The 14,121-nt window shown below is 40.7% G+C and overlaps 1 protein-coding gene across 1 annotated transcript; it reads left to right on the top strand.

Moving 5' to 3' along the window:
• Nucleotides 1–2,022: 2,022 nt before the first annotated feature.
• pafah1b2 (platelet-activating factor acetylhydrolase 1b, catalytic subunit 2) lies at nucleotides 2,023–7,378 on the top strand. The gene is made up of 6 exons (XM_085363575.1): nucleotides 2,023–2,420; nucleotides 2,837–2,918; nucleotides 4,088–4,177; nucleotides 4,377–4,493; nucleotides 4,850–4,972; nucleotides 5,642–7,378. Exons 2-6 carry the CDS (start codon nucleotides 2,838–2,840, stop codon nucleotides 5,918–5,920), a joined length of 690 nt encoding a protein of 229 aa, XP_085219701.1. The 5' UTR covers nucleotides 2,023–2,420; nucleotide 2,837; the 3' UTR covers nucleotides 5,921–7,378.
• Nucleotides 7,379–14,121: the final 6,743 nt, after the last annotated feature.

Below are 14,121 nucleotides of genomic sequence, written 5' to 3'. Positions count from 1 at the left end.
ATGAATTTTTGAAATAAACATAATTGTAGTGCATTGACTGTATTGCACTGAATATGAGTTTACTGTGATTTCTGAGTAATATTACAGTAAATCTGGGTAAAAACTGGCCCAGAGGTAAAGTAGGTGTCCGAGAAGAGGATTGTGTTAAAAGCTTGGCATCAACTTTTAAGAATGATTTTTAATGAATTTTTGAATATGCAACCAGACTGTCACGATGGCTGTATTGAGCTGTTCCATTGTAATTTGTGTGCGCGCGTGCGTGTGACTGTTCACGCGCGTGCGTGTGTGCGCGAGTCTAGGCTTTCAATCAGGATATAAAGCGAAAAGGCGCTACCGTAAAGACTGGTGTAAAAGCGCAAGGAAATTTATGCGGCGGATAGGAGGCGGCTGGCTTGACCGCGGCTCACAAATGACGGCTCACTTTACCGCAGTAAAACACAAGCAGAGATGTGTAGGGGCTCCATCTGGTGGTTCATTTTGGTATGAGTTATTTTTCCCTAAGAGTAGCGACACTTCTTTCAAACCTTTCATTGAGCTTTCAGGGCACGTCTACACACGCAGAAAAGCAGTGGACTGTTTCAGTTGGTTAACAAACACCGCTGGGGACTTGGCTGGGCAATGTAAGGATTAAGAGGGAAAAGGCATTATAGAAACATAATACAAACAGGAGAAAATAAAGGAAGAACTAAAAGAATTTAAAGAGGTTTTAGTGATGGTGAATCATGCCATATGTGAAATCAAAGTAAAGACAATTTGTGTTTAAATAAATGTCCCAGGATATTTTTTTAGCATGTCTTATCTGCCAGTTTGTAAAATGTAAAAGTGAGCCAAACAAAAGCAACCTCGAAGTTTCCCAGGAACAAAGAAAGGCTATTATAAAGTTGATTTCTGTTACTGAAAAAGCCACAGGTTCTTCAAGAGTCATGAAGAATGCTTACACTGAAAAAAAGAAAATCTGCATTAACAATGGCTGAGGCTCAGTTTGTTTAGTCGGAAACTGGAAGTGTTGGAGTCAGTGAGGGACAGGAAGTCACTGAACAAACTGATCATCATTCACAGCCATTGCTCCCGCTCCATTAGCCACACACTAAAGAGACTGCAGAGCCCATTCTTCCTCAGACTCATTCAGCCTCGCTGAACACTTCAGGAAATCACTCCTAAACAACTGTACAGCTCTCCTTTTTAGTGACAGGTGAACACACCTGTCAGAACATAGGATTACAGAGATATTTCTGTATCAAACCTTCTTGCAGCTGTTTCTTAGATTCATTAATGACATTTATTAAAATGTTTTGTACTCATTTGTGGTAGAATTCTCTTTTGCACAGTCTTAATCTTGTCTTTTTTTTTTTATTCTTCATTTTGTTTTTCTGGAAAATGTGAAAGGTAGATAAAGATTAACTGTTTTTTATTATAGTTCTTGTTTTTTCATTAGCTAATATAGAAATTTCTGGGGTTTTTTGTTTGTTTGTTTATTTACTACAGAAGGATTTCTCTATCATCTAGAAAAACTGCAACATACTATTGAAATTGCACTTCTTTTTGATATATTAAGATACTTTAGGTACTCAGAGTGTTGGTAAAGTTACTTACTCTGACAGAAAGGGGGGATTTCACTGTTTGTTCCACTTAAGATCAAAGCGGGGTGTATGTGGTGGTGGCCACTGGTGGGCTAGTGGTGGTTTGACATTACTGATGTAAAGCATATTTCCGCCAAATGTAGACCTACGGCCAGAGAGCAGGAATGTTTTATTTCCTGTGTTTTCCACAGTACTAGAATGCAGCATTTGCTCTAACGACCGTGATGCAATGCGGTCAGCTGACGCCGGGCTGGCATCAACGAGAGATCACCGTCGCACTCCGAAAACTAAACTGCACGACATACTCAGACATAGGAGCATGTCTTCATGTCTGGTCTTACACTAACTATCACCATCAAAAAATTTGATATAATTTCATTGTCAGAAAAATGCGAAGTTGTTCAAACACGCGACCACCTACCCATGATTCCTCGCGGGATCAGCTGTTGCGGTGGTGTGTTTTTGCCCTGCGGTTTCTCCTGAGGAAAAACCTCCCCTCGGTGCTGTGTTTTGGTGTCAGCGACCTCCGCAGCTTACAGAAGGTAGCTGTGCCCGGGTTTAGGTCAGGTGCACGATAGCACTGATAAGACTTTGAACTCGGAAGAATCCACTCTTCCTTCGATCGGTGTTTCGGCTGGTGGTGTCGAGCGGGCACTCTTGCCACTGGAACGATCTCTGTGCTTTCCCTCTGACACACCTTTTGTTGTCTCATCTAGCTCGAGGCTGCTAACACTTGCTAGCGAGCATCATACGCGTCGACTCCCTGACAGCGGTGCAGCGAGGCCGGGGAATAAAAAGTTAAGGGTCACCCAGGAGAGCCGACAAGTGACACCCTGCCAGGTAGTTTGTCTTGTAAATAAATAAGTAATTTAATTTTTTAAAAATATTTTTATTTGTTTATTTTTTTAAATTAACGACGAGCACGACAGACGTGTATCAGAGATGCAGCCACAACAGTCTCCAGTCATTAGCAAGCAGCTAACAAGCTAACGTCTGATAAACAGTAGCCTAGCGGAGTTAATGCGATCTGCTCTGTGATCTCTAAACACCCGCACTGAGAGCGAGAGTGGCCTGCAATCCGCATTAGGCCAGTCTGTCTGCTCCCGAAACGCTAAGCCGCTGCATCACCCCGCTGCTCTCTGCTAGGTGGTGCAGATGCTTTCCTCTGTGCCCGGCATCAGCATGACGTCCTTCCCCCTCCTGTAGGTCGCACCATGTTTATTGCATGTGTAAATAAGCGCTAGGATTTCTTTCAGGATGAGTGGGGATGACGTGAACCCAGCAGCAGTCCCTCAGCCAGTAGAAGATGTTCAAGGAGATGGACGGTGGCTGTCACAGGTATCAGAATACTTTATTAATCCCGAAGGAAATTAGGGAATCTCTATTGTTAGAGTGTTGTAAACATTTACTCTGTATTATCATTAATACCTCATATCCTTCTGATGTATGAAGGCGGTCTGAATGATGTGCATTATTTATCAAAGATAGTTCCCTTATGTGTTTCCATGGTAATTGTTAGTATTAAGTCAGTGTTTAAATAAATAAAGTAAATAAATAAATAAATAAAACCAGTTGTATAATTCAGCTCAGATGGGATGGCACTTTGGATCTGCACCTATGTGTGGCTTTGATAAGTAGGAGTCTTCTAAATTTTGCACGCTGTCCCCATCAGGAGTTTCTGTGTGACGCTTGGAGCGCTTACGATGTGAGACTTTTATTGCTGAGAACTCTTGCAAATTAAACTAAAGCTTAGTATAATATACATTTCTCATGTTAATCGATGCGCCACTATAAGACATCGCTTTGATTTGGTGACCTTAGTCTGAGATTATGTTTTTATTTCTAATTCTTAAACACAGATGTTTATGACTGTGCTGCAATCCCGTGAAGCCAGTTAGTGTTGTTCAAGGTTCTTTATTTGTCACATGCATAGTTATACAAGGATAACACACAGTGAAATGTAGCCATTGTCAGTTGATGTTTTGATCTTCTTAATAATATTAGTGTCTGAATAAGAATGGATGACAATGTTGATAACATTTATTATAGTAGTTATAAGCTCATGATCTGACTCAAAGAAAAGGCCACTAAATAAATATCAACCATGTGCTCAAAATTTTTTAGTCACTAAGAAGACTTTGTTTGTTCCAGTGCATCACTTTGTTTGGCTTGTTTAGTGGATCTTTCTAGAAAGTCTGCACAAAGTTAATCCTCCCAAAGCTAATAGGGCAGTCATTGAGACAGTCTGTTTTACTCGGAGCTCTCTGTCAGATAGGGCACCAGACGCATCTCGCCTATAACAAGCTTGAGGTTTTTTATCTGACTCTGATGGCTCACGACTGTCATCATACCGCTCAGATTTAGAGAGTCAAAACGCAGAGTTTTACATCAGGGGGCAAGTTCTCAGAATCAAGCAGAGAGGGGTTTATTTTTAATAAATTAAAGATGTTCTTGTATTTGTCGGGTCTGTCATGCACTATATCACCAGCTCTCTTGGGTTTTTACAGCATTCAAGGTTTGTACAGGAGTGCAAGGATGCTGAGCCAGACGTGCTCTTTGTGGGGGATTCCATGGTACAACTAATGCATCAGTATGAGGTCAGAGTAAAGTCTTAGAAAACATTTTTAAATTAAACAGGACACATCTGGATGTGATTCATGTGTCTTGAATTGCACAATAAAGACAGCAAATAAAAGCCATACGTTTATCTTTGCTCACTGTTGATTTTTCTTGATGACGCACTAGTTATCATAATCGACCTGACTCAAATGCATATTCATGGTTTTCTGTCCAAAGGTGTGGAGGGAGTTGTTCTCCCCTCTTCACGCGCTCAACTTTGGCATTGGAGGGGACACCACCTGTAACGTACTGTGGAGGCTGCAGAATGGAGAGCTGGAGAACATTCGCCCCAAGGTGAGACGAGCCCGCTAACAGAAAGGCAGATGAGGACAGTATAATGCGTCCACACTGATGTCCACAGTTTCACATTTCACACACTCTGACCTCCGAGTTTTGTGACTTTCATGTAGATCTTGAGCTCTTTCTTCATAAGTGCAAGTTTCAGCATTGACCTCGGCAGAAGTCAATGCTCTTTAACTTCTTTGTTAAACTTGATATTCATCCATTTGGCTTAATTGCTCTAAAAAAAAACCCCAAAATGTCGCTTAATTGTGTTGTATCTCATATGTTATGTCATTCGCTTTGATATAAATTCTGCAGGGTTGGACGTGTTTAGCGGAAGTGAATAAATTGTCTGTCCTCTTGTCCAGGTGGTGGTGTTGTGGGTAGGAACCAACAATTATGAGCACACAGCAGAGCAGGTTGCAGGAGGAATTCTTGCCATTGCAGAACTGCTCACTACTCGCCTCCCCAAGGCAAAGATAGTTGTCCTGGTAAGTTTAGTCATATGTTGCATCTTGTCTTGCTTGTTTGTCTTAAACTCATATTTTGAGCTAGAACTTTCAATTATATTGACATTTGTTCCTGAGCATTAACATAAAGGCTCTTTAACGTGGTGATATGCACACAACTTGAATACAATTTCAGGTGCCTTAAATAACATGACTGAGGAGTTGATGCCACAATATAACCAACAGACAGAGGAAAGTTAGTTTCCTTTAATTGTGGGCACACAGTTTGATATTAGTTATTAGAAACTCGTCTGCATACAGATTGGTTGAACATGTGTAGCTAATAAAGTACACGTCTTTTACTTATGTACAAGTCATCACTGTGAGCTCAGAGCTCAGTTTTTTCTCATGTTGGATCGGTATAGTCAGTAGGATCATGGTTATAACTCTGGCTGAGCACAGAACTCCTACCATCTGCTATTCAAATCTTGTTTCAGAGGCATCCATCAGGAGATATTTGGCTTAAAAAGAGTGGAGGAAGCTAAAACAGCTTCTTCAGAGGTGCCTAAGGAGTGTTTTGAACAGTGAATCATTCAGAGCTTGTCTAGTAGAGTCCAAGAATAAAAATATGGCACTTGAAATTAGCACGATATGTCTCCTTTAATATAATAATTTCAGTAAATAAGTCAGCTCTGTTTCTGTGGTCCTCAGGGTTTGTTGCCTCGAGGGGAACGGCCCAACCCACTCAGGGAGAAGAACGCTGCTGTTAACGCTCACCTGCGCTCCTGGCTGCCACGGCTGAGCCAGGCTCAGCTCTTGGATGTGAGCAGGGAGTTCGTCCACTCCGATGGAACCATCAGCACTCAGGACATGTTTGACTTCCTTCACCTTACTTCAGCAGGTTACGACTCTGTGGCCAAGCCCCTCAGTGACCTGCTGCTGCAGATTCTTGAGGAGACGCCAGAGGAGAGACGAGCATCGCTGGTTTGAGGGCTACGGCCACGAAGCACACTTCTCCAGAGGCATGTCTCATCTCCTGCTGCTGCAGTGGCTGAGACATGCCCCTGGTACCTGAAGGAGGAAGGGCTCACGCTCAGGGGGATGAAGAAACCTGATGTGAGTGGGCCCACGTGGGGTGTGGGATCACATTCTTGAACAGAGGGTTGGGTGTGGGAGAGGCGGCGACGCGGGAGAGAGACCTCATTACCGACGTAGACACTGTGATTGCAGTAGTAATGTGAAACGGATTCACCAAGTTCGTGCAACTCTTAATTTTAGACTAGATTTAATGAGATCACGAGGGACTGCAGTGGCACGTGCACACAAATTAATCTCGGCACGTGGATAAAACGAGTGTTTTGTCCCTCACCTGTACTGCAGGAACACAAAGCACCATCTAATTTATTTCTTCATGTTTTAATATCCATAAAACAATTCCTTGCCAAGTATCTCTGTCAAACACATGTCCCTGCTCATTGTGCGCTTAGATGGCAGAACCTTAGTCAACACTGGACAATGTTATGAGTGTGGCCAGTACACCAAAGAGCAGTGGTTTCCAACACAGAGGGGGTCCAAATCCTTCCTTTGAAGGTACAAATAAACTTTCATTAGTCAGTTTTAAGAATAAAGAGATATTTCTGCTACACTTAAATCTCTTCAGTGTCATTCAATCTCCCAAAAATCATAAAGAATCAATCAAGTTACCCCTCAACAGTCCACGAGATGAAAAGCAACTGCTGCAGAGAAGATAGCGCTGAGATGCACGCTGTTTACCAGTGAGCAGTATCTAAAAGAACTAACTCTTTTTTGCTTAATGTGTAACACTGCAATGCATAGAGCATATTAAATCACTCTAATAGTTTTTTCACTTCACTAATTATGTCTTTGTGTACGTAAACAACTGCTCTGCGAAGCGAGAGCACTTAGTTTATTTAATGTTCACTTTTGAACTTGATGTGTAACTATTGTTTGAAACTGTTAATCACTATGAAATGTATCACTGCATAATTCACTGCTACACACACACACACACACACACATGCGCGCGCAGATTAAAATTATTCTGGTTCCTGTGTTGCGCAAATGTTCAGTTCGAGCCACATCTTGCTGTTCGCTTCATGCTTGTTTGAAACTGAGCCTCAGCTTAAATGTAAAAAGGCTTCTGTGTTATATTACTCAGTCAGTGAATGTCACACATTGCTGCATATTTATTAGTGAGATTTATGCTGCTCAATCCACTTCTCTGGTAATCTTTAGGTCTTCCAAAATACCTCCAGCCTCTCTGCTAAAGTACGAAGCTTCTGTCCGAGCTAGCAGTAGTGTTTACATTGTGGAATAGCGTCATTAATTAGATTATTTGAATGTTTTTAAAATAGGTTATATGCATAAAATGTGCTGCTTTTTTGCAACAGTATGCTTGATTTTGTTTGTCTTATAAAGCAAAGTAAGAAGATTGGAGAAAATCAGTGGCTGTCCTGCTTTTCTTTTTTCTTTTTTTTTCCTTTTTAAAGTATTTCTGATCATGAATAATTCCTGAGTTAGGCTGATTGATGTGCTACATACTGCATTATCCAAATGTTCATTCTCAGACCAGCTCTCTCTCCCTCTCCCTGCTTAACACCTAGATGTACAGTAATCTCTCCTCCTCACTTCTTGCCTCTTTACTTGTGGCCCGTCGTGTTTGTGGTTGAACCTCGCCCGACCCCGCCATCCTGACGTACATGGTGTAGTTATTGAAGTGGGGGGAGTCTAGCCACATGGTTAAGCTGAACGTACTATAATCATGCTAACTACTATAAAGCATCACAGGCCATGTAAAGAAAACCTTTTGTCTGTGAGCTTGCTGCAGCCGCCTGTTCTACACTGTTTGCGACAGAGTCTGCTGTCGAGCATCGAGATGTCAAATGTTACTGCTGTCTTAAGCTCTGCACATTTGTGTGACGTGTTGAATATAAATGGTGTACGTGTGCGTGCCTTAAGCGTTCATGAGGGCGGGTGTGTACAGCGTGTCCGGTACCGGATTGTGTGAGTGTCATGAAATGACAATGTTGGGGAAGAATGACGTTTGTAAGCTGGACTCTGTGTTTGCTGTGACACAGTATTTGCACTGTTCTGGCTTATTGTTATGTTATTGAGGTAAAGCATTCCAATAAATAATAAAATAATGAAAACAAGGACCTAATCGTGTTTTGTTTTTTTGTCTTTGACATCAGCAAATAATGATTTATTTTGTAAAATAAGAGGAGGAAACCTGAATTTGAGGTGCTGGATCCGCTTTTGTATTTTTCAGTGCTGTGTGTAAGTGTTACACGGCAACAAAGGGAGCCATTTAATCAGAGTACCAAATTGAGAAAGACACTAATAAGGCTCACTGCTTGTTCCTTGGCTCCATAGAGTTTCTCAATGCTTAATTAGTTTGCTTTCACTAAGTTTATCCCCCTAATGTAACACTTCAACAGCACTTGGTTGCAGTGTGGACTCATTAAACAGATTAGGTGCACTGCTCAACTGTGACTGCGCGCACGTTACATTTTTCTCCCGCCTTGATTATTGTAACTCACTTTTCACATGCCCATAGTCACAGCTGTTCCTGCATCCGTTCACTGGCTTCCAGTTTTATGTTAACATAAAACGCTGTACATGGACAGAGCTTCTGGGACCTTCTTGGAAGTTATATTTGTCACAATTTTTGCTGCCCTCTCGGCCTGATCTCTCTTGAAAAACACATTTTTAATGTCACTGAGACCTTATATCCCAATAAATAAATAAAGAATATATGAAAGTCACTTTGCCAACAACAGCTTTTACCTTGTGAATGTTTTTTCTGGCTCAAAATGACTTCATGTTATTCATGAGCGATATGAGAGATGACAGATTACAGGCCAACAAGTCCTTTATAACAGTTTCAATTCCTGCAGTAATTTTCTGGCAAATGCCGGGAATCACTTTTTGGCAGACGATCAGTTTTTGGCACAACGCCGGCCTCTCCCATCCTCTAACCAGGGTCTCCTAGCTGTCCCCAGCTCTGATTTTATTGCTTAGCCTTTCCTTAATCTTTTCCCCTTTATTTTGGGCCATTGTGTCGCTATTTGTGTGTATGTTGGATTGAATGTCTGATCGTAAAGTTGATAATGTGTCTGTCTGGTGGAATGTGGATGTTTATCTTGAATGTGTGGCTTTTATTCAAACTGTGAAGCATTTTGTAACTCTCTGTTTTGAAAAGTACAAATAAAGTTGTTTCTTTCTGTCAGAGGCACGAGGTCTTCCTGTTGACAGGTTTTGTTATAGTTTTTTTAATTGTGTGGATCAGTGAAAAATGAAAATAAACACATGTACACCCTGTCTACAGACCGCTTAGTCTAAATATCCCTTTAATGTTTTTGGAACTGTAAAAGCCAGCCATGTAGACCCAGGATAAATATTGCAATTTTCCTTCTGTCAACACACTGTTTGAACGTGAACTTTGTAATCCCAGCAGGCATCAGAGGAAACACCCTGATGTAATCTGCTCCTGGTCCTTTGTGCGGTTCCTGCTCTGCTCACCTCTGCCCCAGATTTCATCTTATCTATGACCCTGTGTTTTAAAAGTTTGTAATGTTTTGCCAGGTGGAATGATTGGTGCAGCAGATGAAACACACTGCTGGCTATCAAACCAATAGATCATCTCCCTCAGACAATAAACAGCTCACACAAACAGCCACAGAGGCTCATTTATCATGAAAGTTGTTCCCAAATTTTTACAGCAGAAGCCAAAAATTGCAGCCTAGATTTGTGTTTTCCCCACATAAATCATATTTATTCAACTTACAGCAGCCTGACTCATTATTTTCAGCTGCAGTGACTCTATAACCCAGCAGGGGGCACTGTCGCCTAGCTCAGGAAATCACTTGTGCTACACAGATATGCCTGTGACTCCATTTATTGAAACACACACACACAAAATGCAATAATTTAAAAAGTTTTGCAGTTGTATTTTTTTTTATGATTCCCACCCTGCAACTTAAAAAAAATCCCCACGAAGTTGTTGTGAAACAGGAATTTGTTCATTCCTTTAACCTCCTGAGAGCTGAACTCTTCCATGGCATGAATTTTTAATTTATCTTTGATATTTGGGACGTTGGGACCTGATGAATGTAAAAACAAAGAATTTCCTGATTTTTTTTTTAACCTGATTTTTGTTTCAGAGAGAAATGAGATCCACATATAAGGACATTTATTTTACATTTTGATAGAAAAGTGGCAGTATAACGTCCTCGTATCTGGATATCAGGCCTTTGTAGAGCAAAATGTATTATTTTGGTCTAGACAAGCCAAAATGTGATGTCCACATACGTGGACGCCAGGTCCTAAGAGGTTAAAAAAAAGTTGCTCTATTTCCAGTCTGAATTGGTCATATTTCACTCATGGGGTTCTGGTTCTTTCATCATACAATGTGACTTGCATTTAGTGTATGATGGGTCTCATATGTTGTTGTTGTTGTTCTGAGACCTTTGTGAAGTAAAAGGTTAAGATCATCCTGTCACATGTCACAATCAGATTATGTCGTTTCAGAGGAAATGAAATACAGAAGCTGTTATGATAAAAGCAGAAATTCAAACAACTCAAAAAAGTCCCTGTAATAAATTGTTTGTGGTTGCTTTAGCTACAGAGCAACTATTTACATCGGAAGGTCTGATTTGTTATTACCAGGAGACCTGTGTGTGTGTGTGTGTGTGTGTGTGTGTGTGTGTGTGTGTGTGTGTGTGCGCGCGATTCAATTAGGCCTGCATACCTCTCCAGCAAGAGCACACCTTCGTAGAAACAAAGTCAGGTAAAACACTGATGTTGATTAGGCGATGAAGTACACAGTGAGTTTTGGCAGGTTAAGTAAGAATCAATCAATCAATGAGCTTTCAGCTCGTCCCCTTCTCCCCTCACAGCTATGTTTTCCTCTCAAAGGGATTTGAACTGCGGACTAACCTTTCAGCTCTCAGCCCTCTGCCTCAAACCACCAACAGGGGAAAACACCTGCCTCCTAATTTATGTTACACAACATCTGACCCAAATTCATTCAGTGCCACCACATGAAGAGCAAACACCACATGCAGCGATACCACAGCACCTTCCTCTGTGGTTTCTGATGCTATATTCATGCCAATGACTCGTTTACTTGTATTTCCAGGGAAGCTACGCTGGAGGTAATTTTATAAGTGATGTGACATCTTATCCTTAACCATTCATTTATAATCTAAAATTGCAGTCTCCAGCTGAGTCCCCACTGTTATTTTGCCTTTCTGCATTTGGAAAACCACAGTTGTAGTTGTATGTGGATATAAAGAGTCAATGCAACAAAATAAATGCTAACCTTGCTCTGTGAAATGCTCACGGTGTAATAAATACTCACCATATTTCTCATAATTTTCCTCTGGAGATACATAAAAAAAGTTTTTTCACTCACACTGAGCCTTCCAAAGGGCCTTTCTGCTATTTGACCAGGTTATTGAATAATCCTCCTATATTCACTTATTTTTTACAATGCACCTCCCCTTTACTGTCTGGATCCTAAAATGAATTCAGCAGGTCTTTGGTCTGGAAAGGCCTTTCACCTAAGGCGATCATTCTTTATCTGCAGCCTTTTGTGTTGTCATTTAATGACCTCACAAAGCCACACAGAGTGCAAGAAGCATATCAATATTTTTGATTTCACCTAATGTATAAAAATATATACATTATAGATATAGATAAATATGTTATTATATATATTGAAAGCTAGTCTCTCTACCTATAGTGTGTTCTAAGTTAATGTTTCTAAACCTGCGCTTGTCTCTAAAATGTGCGTCTCTTCTATTTTTTCACACAGCTCTTGCTTGTTCTCCGTTTTTGATGAGATTTATGCTCCAGCACTGTGACTTTTGAAAAGAAGGCGTCACTCGTAACCTCTCACGTCCCTTCCTGACATTGTGTACAAATCAAACTCGCCCACAAAGCGCATTAAAATTTTATCCCCTCTCATTTATGGCATGACATCTATTGCAAAAGCCATTATTATTGTCAAAATAAAAATAAATTGAATTCAAACTTTCCCCTGAATGAAATTACATATCTACAAACAATGCCTATCATAACACAACTGATCCAGTCATGGGTAAACATATAAATCAGCTGTCAACGTTTTGGTTTGTGGAAGTTTGGAACTTAAAAAAAAGTTTATATGTGTATCCAGTGTGCTAGAATTAAACTGTATAGTTGTACAGATAGTTAGGTTATCAGATTATAGTTCTCATTTTCATTGTTAGATTAGATTGAAGAGCTTAAAAATAAATGGAGTTCATTTGTGATGGCGATGGAAACACCTTAAATCAAAGGGATTGTGTGGAAACTGGGGAAGTTAGCATACTGCAGCTATCAGAGGTTCGCCACATGACTGCTGCAAATAAAATAATTCATGATAGGATATAATTACAATATGAATAGACATTTTTGAAATTAATAAAATCACTTTGTTTACCTTTGGTTTTATTTCCTTTTCGGACAAAAGAAAAAGAACTTTATGAAGGGGGAAGTTGGACATTCTGTCAATTAGTTATGTATGTAGTAGTTATGTGTTTGGTTTCAATACTTCATTAACCAACAGAGAACCTAACAGTGAGACTTAAAATGTCCCTGCATGAATTCATTCCTTTGACCCAGAAGAGTAAGTTGTGTTTATGATGTTTCTATGAGAACATCAGGGCAGTGTCGCCCATTTTTTGTTTTGTATTTTAAAAACATGATGTCAGATTTCCAGGTTTGGCCCATTCACACTACGTATCCCAGAGGAGGGGGAACTCCAGGCCTCAAGGGCCAGTGTCCTGCAGGTTTTAGATGTGTCCTTGATCCAACACAGCTGTTTAAATGGCTAAATAACCTCCTCAACATGTCCAGAGTCCTGGTAATGAACTAATCATTTGATTCAGGTGTGTTGAACCAGGGTGATATCTAAAACCTGCAGGATCAATTCTCATTCAAATACATACAACACAGCTAAGAAACAGACAAACTACTTTCTTGAACTTTCTTGAAGGAGGCCATAGCAGTTTTTGTTGGTGTTTGTGAAGAGGACTCTGTGAAACCGAGCACACAGAGCAGCCAGTAGTAGTCACTAGTCCTGCAAAAAGCATGCAATCCCTCACTGGCTTCTCACTGTTCACTTTAAACAAGCCAGAAGTCCTACTGTCATGGACTGAAGCCAGGGCTCTGAAATGGTGTGCAAAAACTTTTCCACTGCGTCAATCAGTGTCCCGCCTAACTAACTTTACTAACAGTAGCATTAGTTCTAGCCTGATAATCAGACTGAAAGGCCGTTTGAGTTACGTGGATCTTCAGGTTTGGGCCAGATGACTTTCGGTCTGACTGGTTCTTGCTTGCATGTTTAGGTCCTTATAGAAATTAAACAGAAGTTACTCATTGTGTCATGATATCTGTATGCAATGTTGTAACCTTCTTCTTGAGACACCGCTGAATAAATAAATGCTGAAACTTGCATAGTTAAGTGGTTCCCAAATGACCTTTTGGCGTAATGGAATCAGCCCTTTCCTGCAGCCACTGGAGCGAGGGGGGCTTTACTCCCAACCCTTATATGTCTTATCCAGCAGCACTGCAGTGGCTGAATAAGGGGAAGGAGGTGTTACATCAGCTTCCCCTGTCACATTTTCCCAGCTGGTCCAAATATTCAAACTGGCTCAAAAAAAGTAGCTTCTCTAATCTCAAGGCGATCATAATCCGCCCTGTTATGCCCCTCCATGGCAGCAAAGTACCTTCCACTGCGGTGAGCCCAGTCACACTTTCATCAAAACCTTGATGGGAATGAAAGGCCTTCTATCAAAAAACGCTGCGCACCACTACTCTCTTTCAAATTATCTGAAGAAAAAAAAAGAAAAAAGACTGTGACTATGAGAAAAAAAAAGAGGAAGAGCTGAGTGACGTGTGTTTTTGTTTGTTTGTGGGATAATTCAAATGTAACAGATGGGTTTTTCAGGTTCACTAATTTCAGCTGCCTTTCAGCACTGCGGGTCAGGAACAATGTTTTGCCTCAAACTGCTATTTAAATCTATGTAAATAGTTACACAAGCACCTCCCTGGAAGTAAAACAGTTCAACCACTGTATTTAGCGCCACTGTTGTGGAGTGATGCTCCTCACTCAGGGATTGTTATGCATAAAAAAAAGGGAAAGT

The sequence above is a fragment of the Diplotaxodon limnothrissa genome, linkage group LG10 (genome assembly GCF_057381915.1).
Source record: "Diplotaxodon limnothrissa isolate DT_005_m linkage group LG10, D_limnothrissa_male_GT1.1, whole genome shotgun sequence".
Taxonomy (NCBI): Eukaryota; Metazoa; Chordata; class Actinopteri; order Cichliformes; family Cichlidae; genus Diplotaxodon; species Diplotaxodon limnothrissa.
This window is presented reverse-complemented; position numbering and strand designations above follow the sequence as displayed.